The sequence below is a fragment of the Berghia stephanieae genome, chromosome 1 (assembly GCF_034508935.2).
Source record: "Berghia stephanieae isolate SIO BIC M18660-M18661 chromosome 1, UCSD_Bste_1.3, whole genome shotgun sequence".
Classification (NCBI taxonomy): Eukaryota; Metazoa; Mollusca; class Gastropoda; order Nudibranchia; family Aeolidiidae; genus Berghia; species Berghia stephanieae.
In genome coordinates this window covers 137,828,799-137,850,526 of record NC_088360.1, presented here as the reverse complement: position 1 = coordinate 137,850,526, position 21,728 = coordinate 137,828,799, and the positions used below count along the sequence as shown (strand labels likewise).

The window sequence follows — 21,728 nt, the reverse complement described above, 5'->3', positions numbered from 1 at the left end:
CTGATCTCACAGCCAGGCGGAGGTTGTGCCGTGTCAGTTGGATCCCAAGTTTGGCTCTGAGACCGCGATATTTTTATTATCTGTTTTCATCACTTCTCCCTATATTTCTCGTCATTACTGATACAAGTGCCCGCGTCCATTGTTTCTACACGCTATTCATTCCTTTGTAAAGTTTAATAATTTTTACAACTTTCAAAAACTATTGCTTTATAATTCTGTTCTTGGAAATTTGGCCTTAATAACGCCATCCTCTCATCTCTCATGTGCCTTTCGCATATCTCATTCATCGTGTTTTGTGGACAAAGGGGAAACCCGAAACGTCAACACACATCACTTGTCTTTATAAATCAAATTGAAGTTTCTTCCGGTCTAGTTTTATTTCCATTTCCATATGATTTTTACAGTACTTCAAAGTTCGGGCTCCTTTTTTTTTTTTTTTTCTAGAAATATCCAAACAAAAATCATTTTTTAAAGGGGCCCGGTGGGAGGGGAGCACTAGACGGAGACATTTGGTGGAGAATCTTCACCACAAGACCAAGAGGCATGACCGAAGTTGCAAAGTGAGGCTATGTGGTCTAGTGGTATGACACTCTCCTTCGTATCAGAAGGTCCTAAGTTCGAGACTCGAACAGCGCATAGTTGAATCCTAGAAAAAGGCTCTTTCCTCACATTCTCTCTTATCGCACTAAGGTGTAAAATAAATATCTGGCCGTTAACTGTGTTGTCTCTGTCGAAAATAAATCGTAATATCTCCCAACATGTGTCATGTCTCGTCCTACATGTAAAGTGTTGCTGTTGTCTATGGACCTTTGTGAACTTAGTAAAGGTCACTATGCTAGGGACACATTGCAAGGCGCTTTAAACACGATAAGCGGATTATTGCGCTGTATAAAATCTCACGGTTTTTGTTTATTTTTGCAAAGTCGGATGACATCGAAAAAGAAAGGCTCTAGGTCTAGTTTCAAGATACGAGTAATATAAATTTCACTTAGTTGAATAATTTCCCTTTGTGCCAGTCTTGAGTTTTTCCGGAGCCACTACACAGAATGGATCCCGTAGTAACAGCAGCTTCTAATGGTGCTCACACTATGTTATGACGATTGACCCAAGATGCAAATTCCGTTCCGCACTCGTGTACCGTAGGGGGTCCCTATAGTTCAGTTGGTAGAGCATTCGCTTCAAATGCAAAGGAACCGAGATCGATCCCCGGGTGCAGTCGAGGTTTATTTCTCACCCCCCCCCCACCCCTGTCCACCCAACAATGAATGGGCAGCAGAGTCTGTTAGATTTGGCGGAAAGTACTTTGCGATAGACTAGCGTCCTATCCAAGTGATAGCAAGCAATTGCTATTGTCCGCTTCACGCTATAGAAACCGGGATAAACTCCGGCTCCATGGGCCGTATGGCTCTGAAGGACTATTATTTACTACTAACTTGTGCACCGTCGCAAACCCGCCCGGAAGCTTCGTCACAACGCACCGTTCAATCAGATCCCGTAGTGGCAACGGTGGCTTGGCGCTACATACGGAATCTGAGTGTCCGCTTGTAACAAAAGTAAAGCGATATTGAAAGTGGTCAATAACAGAATGGGTGACAAAGACTTTACAAAATTGGTCATGGCGTTGTGTCCTTGGGTAAGGTACTTAATTCACACACATTACCAAACTCGACTGAAATGTGAATGAGTACCTGGCTATACAACGACATATTATAACAGGCAAGTTGTACTGTATGAAATGGTGCTTTGAGATAGTGGGTCATAATATTATTCAAAGATCCCTCTGTCCCACCAGTGAAGTGATACAGTGGATTCAGCATAAAGTCAACACGTTAAAAATCAACTTCTGCTTAAAGTCACACCGCTAGTTGGTCCCAAATGTTTTCTTAAATTGATATTTTCAAAAATAAAAATTGGAGCAACACAAATATCTTCGTCCTCTCCCTCCCGTGTTCAATGGTTGTGTTGTTTGATGCAAGCGAGGGTTCACAGAGTACAACGCATACCCTTGTGAAGAATATAGGTATGTATTAAAATTGTCCCAACTATCGGGAGCCTTTGAGGTGTAATAGTAGCACTAGCACGTCTGACCAGCAATCAGAAGGTCTGAGGTTCGATCCCCAGTCGGGGTAGACTTATTTTTTTGGGTTTTTTTTTTTTTTTGTATTTTTCTTCCTTGCTTTGTCTGGCACCTTTCATACACACTTGTTCAGATCTTCTTCACCCAAATGTGTTCCATTGATAATGGATAAAGTCAACCTTGCTTAAAGTCAACCAATCTTTCTGGTCCGGTCGTGTTGACTTTATCAGGGTTCCACTGTAGTTGAGTCTGATTTAGAAGTGGTGGAAAATACTTTGCAATATATATATATATACAAGCATCTGATTCGTAGAAGCAAGTGATTGTCATTATCAATTTCTTACAGCTAGAAACGGTGCAATCTCAATCTGGATACAAGAGGTGTGTCTCCTTACATCATCAATATCACAGTGGAAGAAATTGCAGGCCATACTAATAAGACATCGATTTAAAAAATACAACCCAATAATAATTAAAACACAGGAAGGCTAATTGAGCAAAAACAACAACAACAAAAACCCAACAAGCAAACAAAAATAACCCCAACAAAATAACAACAACAAAAAACCCCCCAAAAAACCCAATCAAACAAACAAACACAAAAATACAAAACAAGAGAATTTGTCTTTTTGTTTCCATTGATTTTATATAATCATAAAATACAAAAAAATATATCTTCATTTACCGCAGTGTTAGGTCTATTCTTGTCTTTTCATTTTGATAATTTATGTAACATTTTTTATAAATTTGGGAACAAAATATATAATGGAGAAATAGCATTTGTTAAATAATATGAAGACTTTATTATTTCTATAGATGTTCTAACATCGTCTCTCTCTCTCTCTCTCTCTCTCTCTCTCTCTCTCTCTCTCTCTCTCTCTCTCTCTCCTGTTAGATAGATGAAATGATTATCAGTACGTACATTCAAATGAATAACATGAGAGTTGCTTGTATGTACTGTGGAATACTACAAGAGGTTGCTCTTCCATCAAATGAATACCACTATAGAGTAATATAAGATATTGTCACATAGGCATTCCACGAAGGATTATAGATAATTCATCAAACGAGATGTCTGATGTGAACAGGAATCACCCATGTTGTCCAAGTGAGCAAACAGCAACATTTCCCGTTCATACATACAAATAACTTAAATCACTAACACTAACAACCTTTTATGACCACTGGCATGTAGGACAACAACGGAGGATCTCCAATTGTCTCTGTCACAGGCATGTTGTCCCAGAGACTCCTCCACAGTCACTGTTATTCGCCATGCCACAAATATACTAACCTTTAAAAAATCCACGACAATGATACATTCACATAGTAATCTGCTACAAACTGTTTTCAATCTTCACTCTCCACCGAGTCCTCAAGACTGACTTTGTCTGGAATGTTCTCTGGCTTCAACTGTAACTGTGGCAGCAGACCCTCATTCCCAAGTCTTTCTTCCCTTGTCATCGCATTGAGGACGTCATCCACTAAAGTCTTTGACGAGGAATTCAAACGCAACGGCTCTGTCGAGTCCATATTTATTCTGTGTAGTTGGGTGCGCAAAAATTCCACTTCTCTCGCCAAGAGCTGACGATCTCTGGTCATCTGACTGTATTTGGTGAGAGCTTCAACCAACTGGAGGATGATAGAAAAAAGGAAAGAAAATAAATCAACAATTCCACAATTTTGAAACTCACAAAACTTTAAAAGAAATGCCTGAATTAATGGTACTATTATTACTAATATTACTGTTAAAAAAAAGAAGACAGAAATAATAATAAAAATAAAATCACATCTTCTCTTATCACATTGGGAAAAGCTGTTTGTTTGTTCTTAAAGGTTTTACAGCGCTTGCAACACAATTAGGTCATATCAGCGCCAGTCGAATCGAGGAAAATAGTCCAGAAAATTCTAGAATTACACTCACTTACAGCACCCAAGAAAAAGTAAAACAAAGGGGAATTGGTTCAAATAGGGAACAGATGTGGATTCCAAGAGCATACCATCAATATACTTAGTTTGAGATCACTTAAAAGTCTCATCCAGACACCAGCACAGGAGCCCACAAAGAAGTTTACACTCAACTGTTAACAAGATATGTTCAAAACAAAAATAGAGAGATGATTTACAAGGGGGGAAAAAAATACCCACCCAAAACTAACACTATACATTTTACTCTTTCCCTCTCAGCCAAGGACTCCAGCAAGGGCCAGGACAAAACCAAGTAATCCCATTCCAAGAAATAGACAGAATGCAACTTGAGATATAGGGGGGTAGAAGATATAGCAAGTGACCTCCTGCCCACCTTGGGAGGTCAAAAGACCCCACCCAAATTGGGAAAAACATTACATATTACGTAAAAAATATGAGACTTGGTTTGTCTGTATATTTTATAGAGGATAATTAATAAAGTTTCAGAACGTGACAAGAACTGAAATTTCACATTCCCAGTCAATCAAACTTTAAAATCTCTTTTTGACTTTTTGGGGTATACTAGCCCACATAATGCTTTTTTTCAGGTGAGAACTGTGGAGTGATCCTCCTCAATATTGGAGGTTTCCACAAGAAGAAGAAGATGGGTCAACATAGCTGAAATATCCAAAGTCGTACCTGGACTGCCTGGTTTTGCCCTTGGTCATCCAGTGCCTTTAACCTTTCCCTCATTTTGTCATGGACACGACCGTGTTGATCAGCCTGATCTTCCAGCTCTGCTGTACGGGTCACCATTCGCTCCATACGACGAGACATTTCCTCATTGGATTGGAGTAATTTCCCATTTTGTGTTCTTCAAAGAAAAGGTAAAAAAAGGTTTCATTTTCTTATTTACTTGTTTAATTAAACTTATATCATAAAACACAAGAATGCAAAACATTGTGAATGAAGTCAAGCACAGACGATGGAAATGGCTGGGTCAAGTTCTCCGATTGAAAAAGTCCAGACTGCCTAACTCACACAGCACAAAAATGGTCCCCACCAGGAAAAAGGAAGAGAGGCAGACTATTGGGCACTTGGAGGAGGACACTCGAAGAGGAGATGAAAGAAGCTGGAAAGATATGGAATGAGCTGAGTTGGCTGGCCCAGGACAGAGATGCCCGGAGGAACTTTGTTATGGCGCCTTATGTTCCACCAAGGAACCAAGAGAAAAAGGTAAGGTAAGGATATCATGAAACATACATTTTCAATAATCTAATCTATTGCAGAATCAGTAAGAAGTTTAATAAAATATAAGTTTATGATCAAATAATAGAAAACATACAGTCGCGGTTTTTGTTGATCTCCAACAAGCCTATGACAAAGTATGGAGGAAAGGGTTATTATCAAAAATGATGGACTACGGAATTGATGGAAATCTCTACTTCTGGATTAAACAATTTCTCAGTAACAGAACAATCCAAACAAAAATTAATAACGGACTGTCAAACAGAGAAGTATTAGAGGAAGGTCTCCCACAAGGATCCTGCCTCAGCTGTACTCTCTTTCTTATTTTTATAAATGATCTACCAGAAGTATTACAGACAGAAAAGGCCCTATATGCTGACGATTTAGTTATGTGGTATACTACGAAGCACCTACCAATAGCCTCCAATAGAATAAATGAAGATTTAGAAAGCTTAAACACCTTCTGTGATAAATGGAAATTAAAAGTTAATTGCAATAAAACAGTCTACTCTATATTTACTAAGAGCCATCCTGTTTCCAAGAAAGAAATAACACTCTCCATCCAAGGCCATCGACTCGCGAAAGAAGAAAACCCCACATATTTGGGCATACAGTTAGACAGACAACTATCTTTGAACAAACACACTCAGAATGTAAAAATCAAAGCCACAAAGAGACTCCAGTTACTAAAACGACTAACCAGTACTAATTGGGGAGCAGACAAAAACTCGCTTCGACAACTCTATTTAGGCTATGTGCGTTCCGTCATGGACTACAATTTAGCCCTCCAAAATGTAGGTAGTAAAAACACACACAAAACCTTGGACAGAGTACAAAACCAAGCCCTTCGCTTCATCTCCGGTGCCCTGAGATCGACACCCACAGCAGCATGTGAAATACATACTAATGTGGAACCACTTGGACTTCGCAGAGAATCAGCAGTGCTTGAAATGGTTGAAAGATACAAACGAAAAGAGGAAAACCATCCAAACAGAATTCTGGCAGAGAAATGGAAACCAAGAACAAGATTAAAACAAAAATCCCTGCTACACATTGTTAACAACTTGAATGAAAGACACAGACTCCCAGAAAACAGAGAAAAATCTATTTTAATCAGTCAAAAACCTCCATACGCCGAACTAAAACTTCCAAAAATAAAGACTAACCTCGTAGAAGAAACAACAAGAAATAAAAACAAATCAGATATACAAACATTAGCAATGAAGACAATACAAGAATACCCAGACAACTGGATACATGTTTACACAGATGGATCTGCCCACAAAGGAACTAAAAATGCTGGGTATGGGTTTGTAGTAGAATACCCAGATAAAACCTGTGATAAAATCCACAATTCTTGCGGAAGCTCCTGCTCAAACTACGAGGCAGAGGCAGTTGCAATAGAAGCCTCACTGCGACACCTCTCTTCTGTTTTCCAGCTAAACCCTTCAAAACTTCAAAACACTGTCATCTTCACAGACTCCAAATCGGTTCTCCAAGCTCTCGATTTAGATAAACTCTCCTCAACGTTCAATAGTTTAAGATCTCAACTAGATGAATTCCTTACAACACACAGAGTAGACTTATCTCTCCAGTGGATACCGGGACATTCAAATATACCAGGAAATGACAATGCAGACAGACTAGCCAGACTCGGATCAACAGTTTTACAACCATCAATTCCAGTTTCCTTAGACACAGCGAAACAAATAATCAAAACAAATAAGAGAGAAGAATGGATGAACAGTTGGGCAATGAGCACCACGGGTAGATGTATGTTTTCCCATATGACCACTCCTGTAAAGACTGATTGCCTAAATAAGCTCAGAAGACACCAGCAAAGCATCATCTTTCAACTAAGAACACAACACATACCGCTCAACAACCATTTAAGCAAAATTACAAAAGACACATCCCCTTCCTGCCCCTATGTCAACACCCCAATGAAACAGTAACACACCACTTGCTTGAATATCAACCTCTTGAAGACCTGAGATGCACATTCCTCCCACCAAATCCAAGCATCAGTAACACACTTTATAGTCACCTGGAACAACTACAAAAGACATCTAACTTCTACGTCATGGCACAAGACCGAAGGGCTAGAGCTCAGGTGGTCGCTGGTTCGGATAAGTAAGTAAGATCAAATAATAGAGAATGAAAATAAAATTAAAGTATGACAGGCTAAAAACTTTGATGACTTGAGTCCATATAATGCTAAATTAGCATCCAGTTGAGTTCCAATTGAGGAGAACTAAGAAAGTCAGGATATCAGGGGAACAGTGAACCAAGCAAGGAAAGATTTCAAATTAAGAAATTAAGGAGCAGGCACCGGTGCAAGATAAAGATCTGAACAAGTGTGTATGAAAGGTGCCAGACAAAGCAAGAAAGAAAAATACAAGTAAAAAACCATCCCAAAAAATCAGTCGACCTCAACTGGGGATCGAACTTCAGACCCTCTGATTACCGATCAGAAGTGCTACCATTACACATTTTTTTCTTTTATAACTTTTATTTTTCTTTCTTGCTTTGTCTGGCACATTTCATACACACTCGTTCAGATCGTTAAGGGAAGCTTTATGACGTATTTAAAAAGAAATAGGTATGAAAAATGATATTCAAAGTTATACATCACTTTTATCTTTTTTTATTTACATGTGTCAAAATAAAAAAAAAAGTGATATATGTTATATTTTATCATAACAATGAAATCTAAAAGTTATGATATTTACCCCCCCCCCCCCCCCCCCAGCCTACATATTCAAAATTTACTATTGGCTTAAGTCATGTTAAGTGCTTAACATTGCATATATGAGCCAAATGAATTCCTAGTAAAAGACAGAACGTGTTAGTCTGAACGGGGCAAGAGCCTGCAAGGAAATGGGACACATCTACACTATACCCTACTTGAGACATAAAAAGCAAATGAGTAGAAGGATAAAAAAAAAAAAAAGAAATCAAATTAATCCATAATTTTTAAAAATCATTGAAAGTTTCTAACCTGTATTTCTTGATGGTCTTCTCCAAATTTAACGCCTGTTTCTTGCATTCTTCTCGTAATTTCATGATCAACTTGTTCTGTTTGAGCAGCATAGTCTCCATCTCGTGAGCTGACTGATCTGTTTATTTCATGGTTTGAAAATAATTAATAAATGAAAGATTTAAAAAGAGGATAACGGGAAAGAAAAGCAACTTTAACTGCTATATACAGTCTGTTTTTTAAAAAAAACATGGAACAACACACAATCCTTAATGCTCCAAAACTTTTTCATAAAATTAAATTTTAATTCATTAAACAGTGGCTGACTTTAATTAAACCTTTAAGGGCGAGTGAGATTGTTTTTCTTTCAATTCATATCTTGGGGCTCGATTGCCAAGTCGATAAGGTAGGTACACCTTGGATAAACCAAAATCTCTGATTCAACAAAAACGTTTAATATCCCTGTGTTTTTACTATGACTATTTATTTATTTATGACTATCAAAATCTGCACAGAAAGGACAAAACTTACTGTGTCTGTCTTCAGATTCTTCCATTTTCATCCTAAGCTCTTCCTCCCTGTCCTGGGCCTGTTTCCGGATGACTTTCATGTCTTCAGCTCTGCCTCTTTCTATACTGTCACGTGCCATTTTGGCCAAGTGGAGCTGAAAATAAAATATACTAAAATTTCAACTTCTATGTCTGTGGTGTATGCCAATGATATGATCCCATTGCATTGGGGAGGTTCCAAAATTGTTACATTCAACTAAAAAAACAAAAAGCCCTCATAATTTTTTTTTTTTTTTTTGGAATTCAATTTGAATAAAATTTCTAAACCTAAAATAACATTGATGGGTTCTTCAATTATCTTTTTTCTCTTTAACAACTATGGCTGAAAAAAATAATGAAACCAAAAAATGTTAATCAATACTTAACAATCAGCAAAGATTTCATGAGAGCACAATGATTGTGATTTTATTTTCCCTACATTTTGTTATTTCTCAAACGTGGGCAATCTATTTTTTTTACCTCTCTCTCCAAGGCTTGCACACTTGAAGTCATATGAATGCATTCTTCCTTGGAATTCACCAATTCCCTCTCTGCTTTGTTCAATCTTTGTCTCATGTCATCAAGTTCTATCTTGTTTCTACTCATCTCCTATATTTAAAAAAAAAAAAAGCAGTAAGTAATAATGTCATTAAAAAATAGAAGAAAAGATTATTATGCTTTAAGTTAAGCAAAGCGAAAAATATGAGAAGTAACAGAGTCACACTCCCATGAAAATGGATTTGTCTTACCTGTCCACCTAACAGTTTCTGGTTAAAATATTATATCTGGTGATGTTTAGTTTTAATTAAAAAGTTTTGAGGTACAATCATAAATATAGGTCATAAGGGTTATATAAGTTATTTCCTTTAAACAATATGTGGATTCGTTTGATTATAGTCAATGTAATTTATTTTCCGCTCTTTAGAAGACCCTATTCTTGTACATAGAGAAGACATGTCTAATGAGATGTACTTACCTGGTCACGCTCATGTTTCATCTTTTCCACTTCAAGACGGAGTCTTTGTGATTCATTGAAATGCGAATTCCGTTGTAGTTGATTACTGGTTGACTCAACACGATTCTTCTGAGAGCTCTGATATCAGATTGATAAATGAAATGATATAATATCAGATTGATAAATGAAATGGTAAAATATCAGATTGATAAATGAAATGATAAAATATCAGATTGATAAATGAAATGGTAAAATTTAAAATCTTTGGTAGGATATCTGTTAAACACATTTAGGTCATTTCAGTGCCAGTAAAAATGAAGAAAATGGGATAGTCAAAAAATTATAGATTTACAATTGAAAGCACACAAGAAAAAGTATGACAAAGGGGTGTGGTTTAAACAGGGAACAGATATAGATTCCAAGAACACACTATCGGTGAACTTCGTCTTGTTAAGTTGCAACTCTGTGCATCGACGATAATTGCGACTGTGAAGTCTGAGATCACCTAAAAGTTTCATTCTGACACAAGCACAGTTCCGCACTCAGAGGAATACACTCAAATGTTTACAAATCATATATATATATATATATATATTATATACATAAAACAAAAAAATAATACAGTGCATAACAGAGAGATAATTTACAAATCAAAAAATATCATCTCCCAAAACAACCACAATACATTTGACTGTCTCCCTCTCAGCCAAGGACTCCGGCAAGGGAAAGTACAAAATCAAGTAATCTCATTCCAAGAAAAAGACAAAAAGCAATTGGAAAGCAGGTGTAGGGGTGTAGAAGACATTGTAAGCGATCTCCCTGCCCACTATGGGAGGTCAGGAACCTCACCCAGATGATGTGCTCTGCATCTTGTGACAGAAAATGAAAAGTTTTCTAATTGACAAGTAAATGCCTCATTACTGTCAAAATCTCTTAAGCTGTCGGGGAGGGAATTCCATAAGTATTTGGTAAACTAAGAAATTGACATCACTCTACGAAAATAAATGGATGATTAAAAAAAATATGAGGAAAAAAGAACATTCTCAATGGAAATGACTGATCAAATAAAAATTTTCAAAACAAGAAAAAAAAATCTGAGCTTTTTATATAGCACAATATCGTCAATGTGCTTTACATGAAATATGACGCCTGTCATCGTTACAATTTTTTTGTCCAAAAGTCACAACGCTGTTAACAGCCAAGTACTAATTTTACACCTGAGTATTGTGAGAGAATGTGAGTAAAGAGCCTTTTCCAAGGAATCAAATTAGAGCAAGACTCGAACCCAGGACCTTCTGATCTGAAGGCGACGTCATTCTACTGATCATAATGGATGGCATAGTTTAAGTTACTCAACAAAAATGTAAATATGACAATAGTGTTAGCGGAGAAATATCCTATAAGTCATACCATGGATACTTCTTTGTCACAGAGTCTAAGCTGGGCTTTTAGTTCTGTAATTTCGGCACTCATCGATCCCTTCTCTCTCACTTCCTTGTCATATCTTGCTTGGAGAGTGGCGTAGAGTTCTCCGAGTTCTTTCAACTGGAATTTTAAGAGGAAGACAAAGACAGACAATTTCATGCAATCATTAATACATTTTTAAATAAAAGAATTCAATATGTCTAATAAATAATTGTTGACTTTTGTGATTCAATACTTAATCTATGGCAAAGCTCGTTAATAATGCCAAATTCTGTTTTAAAATACATGTTCAAAGTGTTGTGTGGCAGCCATTCGAATTTTGAATGCTGGTTCTGATAAGCTCAATTCGGAAAGTAAAAGACATTAAGTTCCAAGCAATTCTATAGACCATGGGTATGGTGTCAAACAAGAGAGTATGTACTGTGAAAAACATAATGGTGATTGCTCCTTGCTTGTTTGATTACTTACATATATAAAAACGTATACCACAAAGATATCAATAGCAGCAGTGTGTCATAATGTATCAATATCATAAAAATGGAACAATACTTATGCACCTTTCAAACAGATATGCTTTGATACAAATTACTTATTTGTATTTTTTTTTACTACTGAAAGTAACCTTAATTTTTGTAAACAAGAACTGTAGAAAGAAGAAAGAGGAGGGGTATAGAAGCTACAAAAAAATGCTGAAACTTTTGAATAAAATGAAACATAGTCCTTACCTTACTTGTGAGGTCATCAATAAGAGACTGACCCTCCATTCGAGCTTGATCTCTCTCAACCTTTATAAGATTCTGAGATTCATGAACATGAGCTTCAAATCGTTCCCTCACCCTCGTCAGTTCATCACTGACCTGTTCCTTTTGTATCAAAGCCTTGTGAAAAAAACAAAACAAATGTATAATCATTGCAAAAGGATTTCAGACTTAACTCTCTCCTTACCTCCCATTTTCAGAGTTTCCCCCAAAACGTCACGCCCACCCAACACAAAAATAGAATTTTCTAACTCAAACAGAAAACCAACAAGTACATTCTATACACAATATTGTTCAGCAAAATGAGCTCTATCTATAATACAGTGTCAAGTTTTTATAGCTATAACAACAAATTTTCTTTAAATTTTGCGATGTGCAAAAGAAATCAGAATGATAAAATTGTTGGCTGTATCGTATGCATAACGAATGTCACGCTTTTCCTATGGTTGGTAAGGATAGGGTTAAACTGGGTGATATGTCAACAATTTAAAATAAATTTCTTTCTACAAAATCCAACAATTTCAAACAAAAACTTGCTGAAAGGTTGAATTGTTCATATATAAAAACTACTTGTACTTCGTTTTATGATAAAGGATAATATCAAGTACACATACATTTCAGAAGTTAATTGCAAAGCTTTTCCATTTTTATAAATTACTTTATCTATGAAAAAAACATTTGCCTCAAGCAGTAATATGAACCATAACCATCACACAACTATATTTTTCAACTGCTTGAAGTTTTATTTCAGAAGACTTCTGGCATCAAAGATGATTTCAGCCTGGCAGATAAATAATTAAGTTTGCTCAATCATATTGCATTTTTACAATTTCATCTTGCATATGCTCTTCATATATTCCCAGTGCAAGCAATATGGTACCAAATTTACATTTCATAATGTACAAGTTGCCTGTCTGGTCCTATCAATTGCACCAGCACCCATACATCTGTGACTGCCTCTATCCTGGAATTTTTTACCATCTGAGATGGGCAATATGTATAAGGTGCCAAACATGCCACTGGAGCAAAAATGTTTTAATGCGGTCATTTCTGGCCATCTGATTTTTCTAAAGAGCATTTGACTTTGTTCTAAGATGAGACAGCATTGTGATAGGCCATATTTCCAGAATGAGTCCATTAAGATTTACACTATACACTCTATTATAATGTACAGGGAAGGAATAACCAATTTCAAATGGTCCCTACCTCTGTCTGCTCCAACTGAGCCTGTTCCACCAGCTGTATTCCTTTTTTCATTTGTTCATAGGCTTCCTCTTCTCGATGCGACATTTCCTTAAGTTGTGACTTCAAACTGGTCACGTGATCCATCAATTCATCACGCTCTCTAAATAAAATATGAATTAAGAGAATAGAATTTATATACATTTTCCTTGTGTGGCTATGTGGTCTAGAAGTATGACACTCGCTTTCGGATCAGAAGGTCCTGGGTTCGAGCCTCACTCGGTGCAAAGTTGAGTCCTTGGAAAAGGCTCTTTACTCACATTCTCTCACCATACTCAGGTGTAAAATGAGTACCTGGTCGTTAATAGCGTTGTCTCTCCGAAAAAGATTGTAATATCGCCTAACAGGCATTATGTCTTGTCCTACATATTAAGTGTTGCTGTTGGTCAGGGAACCCTTGTAAAGTGCTTTGAGCACGTTCAGTGGATATATAAAAAATTAAAAAGCTCAATTTAATTTGATATTCTTTTGAATAGATAAACCAGAGATAATACATTTTTATTTTAACAACTTAATGAATAATTAGATAAAATTTAATACTATAATCTGTTGAAGAGCTCAGACAAAATATGACACCAACGTCACATAGGCAATAGCAATTGCTTGCTACCCTTTTGATAATACACTGACTATACACAAAGTATTTATTAAGATATTATTAAGACTCCCAACTCCAAATCAGTTCTATTTGCAAATGTGAGTTGAGTTCTATTGAGACCCCTACTAAGTCCTATATGAATGAATAAATAAGCCTGTACTCTACTAATACTAAGCTCTAATTATGAATTATTTACAGGTCAATCAGTATAAGATCATAAGTAAAGTAACGCCATTACAAGTACAGTGGAATCCGTATAAAGTCAATAACACACTTTATAGTCACCTGGAACAACTACAAAAGACGTCTAACTTCTACGTCATTGCACAAGACCGAAGGGCTAGAGCTCAGGTGGTCGCTGGTTCGGATAAGTAAGTAAGTAAGTATAAAGTCAACAATCTTAAAGTCAACTTTTGCTTAAACCCAACACCTCTTGTTGGTCCCAGTTTTTTTTTTTTTTGTTCTTTATCTAAGTGTGTTAAATTGATAATGGATAAACTTGACCTTGCTTAAAATCAACCAATCTTTCCGGTTCGCAGTATTGGCCTTATCCAGATTCCATTGAAGATCTCAATAAATTAGCTATTCCATAAAAATCATACATACCTTGACAAGTTCTCAATTGTCCGATGTGTAATACTTTTTTCTGTTTCTGTGAGAAATGCTGATCCCGCAAGTCCATTTTCATGGGTCGGAATAGAGTCGTGAATCCTTAGTTGTGACTTGAGGTCATCTATAATTTGCTCTTGTCGCAAAACTTCAGATCTGAAGATTTGAAACAAACAATTGTAACATGCTGTATCAGGAACAATTTCCATTTATAACTTTAATCCATAACAATGTGAAATTGAATGTAAGCTTCAAATTAATATACGACAACAGATAAAATGGACGGTTCGGGTTTCCCCTTTTTTTTATTTATTCATCTTAACAACGCCACTACCACATAATCTCATTCATGTTTCATTCATCCTGTTTTGTTGAAAAAGGGGAAACCCAAAACGTCCATTTTATCTGTTTTCGTATACTAAAATGAAGCTTACATTCAATTTCAAATTGTTATTTATTTCTTTGAGCTTCGAACAGCAACATTTACATCAATTTAATCCATAAAACTCAAATTCTTATAGATTGATCTTTCAAAATTTTTGTTTACTAATTTTCAATTTTAAAGAGCCTAAAAGCCCATGACGTCATAGTTTATTTCAGTTTCTGTAGCATGCTTAATACCCATTGGATAGGACGTAAGTCTATCACAAAGTACTTCTTGTCCAATCTAACAGACCCAACTACCTATTCACTGAAACTTGACAACACATTGGATATATAATGGTCCCCTACTTGTGAATCCAGACCTCTACCAACTGACTATCAGGACCTTTACCTTATAGGGAAGATGCTTAAAGATCTATGAATGAAACTTACTTTGAACTTTCAAGCTGTGATTCTAGTCTATCTGACTTTGCTGCATGCAATTTTCCAAGACGTTCCTAGGATGAAGAAAAAAAAAATTGTTACTAAATTAAAAACAAAAACAAAAATAGATAGGGCTATTATTTTCAAAAAGTGAGAAAAGTGAATGGAAATGTTTTAAATTATTAATTAAATATTAAAATAAAAAACAAACTTGAGCTTTCATAAAGCGTAATATCCACTAAACGTGCTCAAAGCACTTTACAATGGGTCCCCGGTCAACAGCAACATTTAACAGGTAAGATGTGACATGACGCCTATTAGGCGATATTACAATTATTTCAAACAGAGACAACGCTGTTATTGGCCAGGTACTCATTTTACACTGACTATGGTGAGAGAATTTGAGTAAAGAGTCTTTTCCAAGGACTCAACTATGCACAGAGCGAGGCTCGAACCCAGAACTTTCCAATCCGAAAGCGAGTGTCTTACCACTAGACGACATAGCAGCACAAATATAGACATAAAAAGGGAAGGGAAAAAAAAAAAAATTATATTGCCCTAATTATAATGTATTTTGCGTCTTTGCATTTGTTAGCTCATTATAAATAAATGTGAGACATCTACCTGACTACTTTGAACATTTTTCTACTACAATAAATTCAATTTAACAAGAATTCAATACAATATTAATGTTGTTTAAGAACATAAATATTTTGATTCGAGCAGAAAAAAAAAGGAAAATAAAAGAACCTAAATAACAATGACATACCAGTTCGACTTGCCACCGCTTGAAATCATGTCGGGTCATCACATTAGAAAAGTTATCAGACAGACCCTGGTCCATAGAACCCATCAACTGTAAAAAAAATAAAATAAATTTTTAAAATCCATTGATATCGATACCTAAGAAACGTTCCATTAAAAAAAGATCAAATACTTGCAAATACTGACTCATTATTATTATTAATAATGATTATAATAATAACAATAATAATAATAATAATAATAATAATAATAATAATAATAGTTATAAGAATAATAATAATAATAGCAATACTACTAACAGTAATTATAATAATAATAATAATAATAATAATAATAATAATAATAATAATAATAATAATAATAATAATAATAATAATAATAAATCATATAACAATAATAATAATAGCAACACTACTAACAGTAATAATAATAATAATAATAATAATAATAATAATAATAATAATAATAATAATAATAATAATAATAATAATAATAATAATAATAATTATAGAAGATGGCATTTGTATATTTGTATGGCATATTTTTTAAAGTATGTAACGCCCAAAGCGCTTATGGTCACATTTTATTATCATAATTATAATCAAAATCCTTACATGAACCAGCTCTCCGCCCTCTTTGAGAATTTCATGAACAACAGTTGATTTGAGTTCATTATGTAAAGATCTGTTTTCCTCCATCACTTCAGACAACTTCATCCTTAGGACAGTCATTTCTTCCTGTAATGTTGACAGCGATAAAAAATGAACTTATTTCAACAAAAGTAGTCAAAGAAAATAAAAATGTACAAAGAAAGTTTCTTACAAATTCTGATAAATTACTTCCCCTTTTCGTGACTGATATAAAAATACTTGCTTTTCAAAAGTTTTGACTGGATGTCGTCATGTAATGATTTGTAAATATCACAATGCGCATTTAATTAATTTTTTTTCAATGACTGATATTGCTAAAAGGAGAAACATGTCAATCGTTCATCACTAGCTAAAAACTGTTTCTCTATGGGAAGGGGGGGAGTTTGAAATGACTCGGGATTGAACAAAAAACAAACACCCTTTCCACATACATTTTAAAAAAATCTAAAACGCAAGCAAACAAAAACAATATTGGAATCAATGTGCATTACTGGTGGTTAATGAACTGACAGATATTTGGCAGTGGTAATAATGAATCTTAATCTTTAACAAGTTTTCTGTGTGAATTGATCTTTGTTAAGATTCATGGGTGAGTAATCTTTGACAAGTTTTCTGGGCAACTAAATCTTTGACCAGTTTTCTCATCTGAATCTGTTCCGCCATTGTTTAGCAATTGTCATGCATAAAAAGGGTATTTGTTTAAGTTAAATTGAACCTTTCCTTTCAAAGATTAAAAAGTGAGCACACGATTTTTTGTAAAAAGATCCATTGGTGCGTAAATTCACATTAAAAATTGACACAAAAACTTGAAAACAAACCACTTGAACTTGAAGTGATTATCAGCAATGATTTAATTTTCATATTCTTTTAAAAAGTCAAAATGAATTGGAAAAGAAAATGTCATCTTCAAGCGTTTTATTGTTCTTGTTGTCTTATGTAATATCAAGTCATTAAAATAAAATTACTACAATTGTCAACATTGAGATTTTAATGTAAAAAATTATGGATTCCAAAATCAAAGGGGGAAAAAAAAACAAAATCTCTAAACAAAAACATCAACATTAACAACACACCACACACACACACACACACACACACACACACAGACGAGCGTGCAGACACTACCCCCAAATGCATAATCCCACTAACTATTACCTTAATATATCTGTATTCCCCCTCCAGGTGACTGGTATAAACAGCCTGGTTTTTTAACATTGTAGCTGCCTCCTCCGGGCTTGGAAGAGGTCCACCATGGGAGGGAGGGATAGGCATTGAGGGACCAGGAATGGGAGACATTTGCTTGATAAGGAATAAAACAAAAGTTGAATTACAAAAGAGAAGGAATATATTTCATAACATCATACCTTGATAAATAGTTGATTGAATGAGACACACATGCGCCTTCCAAGAGAACAACACAACAAATTCAATTTTATAAATACAATAAATAACATTTTGCAGCTGATCAAGACATGAATTCTCTTGTTGAGAGCAAAACATGTAGTACTTCCTCGTCTTCTTCTTCATCCTTGCATTCTGCCTCACTCATGTTTTCACAAGTATTGTTAAAGATGCAAATGCGCCACAGTTCCCTTGAATGTTTCTTCACCTGTTGTTTCAATAGTCTCTGGATGTTATCGTGTTAAGATGGCACTTGGGCATCGGAAGATGAAGACAAGGCAGAGGTGCTAAATCTCTTCTTTGCAAGTGTCTTTACAGTGGAGAACCAGAAAAACTTGCCAGATATTGCTAAAAGAAGTAATATAGATACTACACAATGGCCGATTACTGAAGAGAGAGTAATGAAGAGACTACAAAACCTAAAGGAGAGTAAATCACCTGGACCTGACAAACTTCATCCTTACATCCTAAAAAACTTAGCAGAGCAGCTAGTAGAACCCCTAACCAAGATATTTAACCAGTCGATGAAAGAAGGAAGACTACCAAGGGAATGGAAAGAAGCTAACGTCACAGCCATATTCAAGAAGGGAGACAGAAAAAATCCAGAAAACTACAGACCAGTGAGCCTGACATCTGTCGTCTGCAAGCTCATGGAACAGCTGATTAGAGAAGAAATGGTTGATCATATGACCAAGAACAAACTATTCAGCAAAGATCAACATGGTTTCATGGCGGGAAGGTCTACAGTAACAAACCTACTTGAAACAATGGATGACTGGACGAGAGACCTGGAATTAGGCAACAATTTAGATGTCATATACCTCGACTTCAGAAAGGCATTTGACAAAGTTCCACACTGGCGCCTAATCAGGAAATTGGAACAGTATCAAATTAATGATCAGACAGTCAAATGGGTCCGAGATTTCCTCAAAGATAGAAGACAAAAAGTGATAGTGAATGGAACAGCATCAACAGAGAGACTGGTAACAAGTGGAGTTCCACAAGGAAGTGTACTGGGACCAGTTCTCTTCCTGATTTATATCAATGACTTGCCAGACAATCTATCATCTAAATGTAAAATCTTTGCCGATGATACTAAGCTCTATGGAGTAGCTAATACAGAAGAAGAAAGAAACACCTTACAACAAGATTTGAAAAAGCTTGAAGAATGGTCCGAAATATGGCAGATGGAGTTCAATGTAGATAAATGTGCAGTTCTTCACCTAGGAAAAAACAACAGAGAAGCAAACTATATAATGAAAGAAAAACCCCTGCAGAAATCCAATGGGGAAAAAGACCTAGGAGTATTTATTGATAGGAAGCTAAACTTCAAGAAGCAAATTAAAGATGTTCAATCTAAGGCTAGTAAAACACTCGGAATAGTGAAAAGAAATTTCAAGAATCTGAAAACAAAACACATGACTACCATCTACAAGACTATGGTTAGATCAAAGCTGGAATATGCTAACTGCATATGGTATCCGAAGTTTGAGGGAGACAAAGACTGTTTGGAAAGGGTGCAAAGGAGAGCAACAAAACTTATCACACACCTGAAAGACAAAACATACTGTGAGAGATTGAAAGAATTAAATCTCCCGACCTTAGATTACAGGAGAAGAAGGGGAGATATGATCCAAACATATAAAATAGTAAAGGGAATAGACAGGGTAGAGGCAGGATTCCTTAAACCAAACAAGAACATTCAGACACGAGGAAACAGCAAGAAACTGAAAAAAGAACGTTTTAAAACAAATGAAAGAAGGAAGTTTTTTTCATCTAGAATTGTAAATAACTGGAATAAACTACAAGAAACCACAGTATCAGCAAAAAATTTGAATAAATTCAAAGCAGAGTTGGAGATAAGCAACACCCTAGGAAACAAGTTCAATTATAAAAATTGGTCCAATCATTAATAGATGAGGAGGAGCGAAGGAGACTACACCAAGTCTAAAAGCTCTATACAGAGGTATCCAGGTATCCAGGTATCCAGGTATGTTAGTTTTGATACTGTGACTGTGATTTTAAAAATCACTTATTGAGGGCTTATCTAAAGTCAATAAATAAGAAATATATCTCATGATAATGAAATAAAGAACAAAGATTAAAATCAGTGAATTAAATATTTGATGAAAATATCTCCTGGTCTTACCTTCACAGACGATGACAACATGTCAAACAACTTTGTTGATGCTTGAGATCTTGGTTTGTGATGTGGTGTACCATCTTCCCAAGTCAGAACACGCGGATGAACTGACCTACTAAGTTGATGCTTGCTTTCCACACTGCTTGTTGCTGCAAACGCCTGGGGTCTCCCTCCCAGACTGCTTCTAAGATCATCAAGGCTTTCATTGGCCCTGTCTAAATTGACAAAGACATATATATGAAGAAAATAGTAAAAGGTGGTTGCGAACGAATGGTAAATGTCTAAAGAATCATAAGCTTTATCAGCATCATTGGTTCTGTGGTTCAGTATATTGACCTCTTACAAATTCAAGAGTTTTGTATAAAATGGAAATTTGTTTCCAAATGACCAGCTGGAGTAATAACGCAGCTTCATTTGAAGTGCACACATGGGCTTGATTTAAATGTAGAAAATTAAACAAGATTTAATAATTCCATCAATCTACCTGTTCTGAAGAGGAAAACAATTTGTTAAGGAAGCTTCAAGGAACAATATATAATATAGTACACTGGTATAAATGCTAGATTGCGATTATTGCCAGTTGATCTTGAATTGAAACTCACTATCACTAACCACCAACTTTATGAATGATTGTGGTGCAGGGTCGAGTCGAATGGGTGGCAGAACCGCTTGGGAACTATTTGCATTTTCTCCTCACATTTTTCTTAAATAAGGGAGGCGTTTCATATGGTCCTTGAAAAAAAACTGCTTCAAAATGATACTATAGACCCTACACAAAGAATTTAATATATCTCTAAACAAAACAAAACTCCGGTGCTAAACGTAAAAGGGAGTTTTGTTTCTTCTATTCAGGTTAGTAGCATTTTGAAGCAGTTTCTTTACCTCGGGGACCGTACGGAAGGCCTCCCCTTTTTCTTATGGTGCTTATACTGTTCTGATGCCAATTATGAGCAATTGGCCTTCCCTTCTCTGCATCTTTAATCTTTTCTCAACTTTTCCTGTCCAAACATGAACCAGAGTCAACTAAAACGCTTTTAAGACAATGACAGATGGGAGCTGAATGAAGTTTTAAAACGCACCATATAAAGTGTATTCAAAATCTCCTCCCCCATCTCCGGGGTCTTTGAAGTAATACATTTTATTCCAATTGCACACAAAAGCGATTTGACATGTTGAGACAATTTGAGTTGCCTGTTTTTGTTGACATCTCTACGACTCCATTTTGGTAAAACGAAATTATAAACCAGGGTTGCCAGATTATTTTTCAACAAAATGCCAGGGGAAGACTCAAAAAATGCCAAAACACTCAAAAAGATGCCAAAGTCTGTTGACTCCCACCCCCACTAAGAAAACTACTCACTTTTGATAGACAATTTACTATCATATCCTGGTGGCTTGCGTGTTTTCCTTTCTTTTTCTTTTCTTTTTTTTTTTTTTTTTGAATTATACTAAATTTCCTGTTGGGGTAATTATTTACCTACTGACTACTAAGTGGAGTGGTAAACCACTACACCACGGTTGGATTTTAAGAATGAAAAAGAAATGTGAAGATGTTTGTTTTTACGCGTTTAGAAATAATTAAGAAAAGGTGTCATTTGAAGTATAATATACAAG

The 21,728-nt window shown here is 35.6% G+C and overlaps 1 protein-coding gene across 1 annotated transcript; it reads right to left on the bottom strand.

Annotated features, from left to right (window-relative positions):
- Positions 1-2,703: 2,703 nt before the first annotated feature.
- Positions 2,704-21,359, bottom strand: LOC144963330 (serologically defined colon cancer antigen 8 homolog). Its single transcript, XM_078897264.1, has 16 exons — positions 21,194-21,359; positions 20,121-20,329; positions 17,726-17,869; positions 16,535-16,657; positions 15,925-16,011; positions 15,165-15,229; positions 14,346-14,504; positions 13,106-13,244; positions 11,867-12,019; positions 11,127-11,261; positions 9,738-9,854; positions 9,242-9,370; positions 8,745-8,877; positions 8,235-8,352; positions 4,685-4,859; positions 2,704-3,709 (listed from the first exon to the last, which is right to left on the bottom strand). Exons 1-16 carry the CDS (start codon positions 21,249-21,251, stop codon positions 3,428-3,430), a joined length of 2,226 nt encoding a protein of 741 aa, XP_078753390.1. The 5' UTR covers positions 21,252-21,359; the 3' UTR covers positions 2,704-3,427.
- Positions 21,360-21,728: the final 369 nt, after the last annotated feature.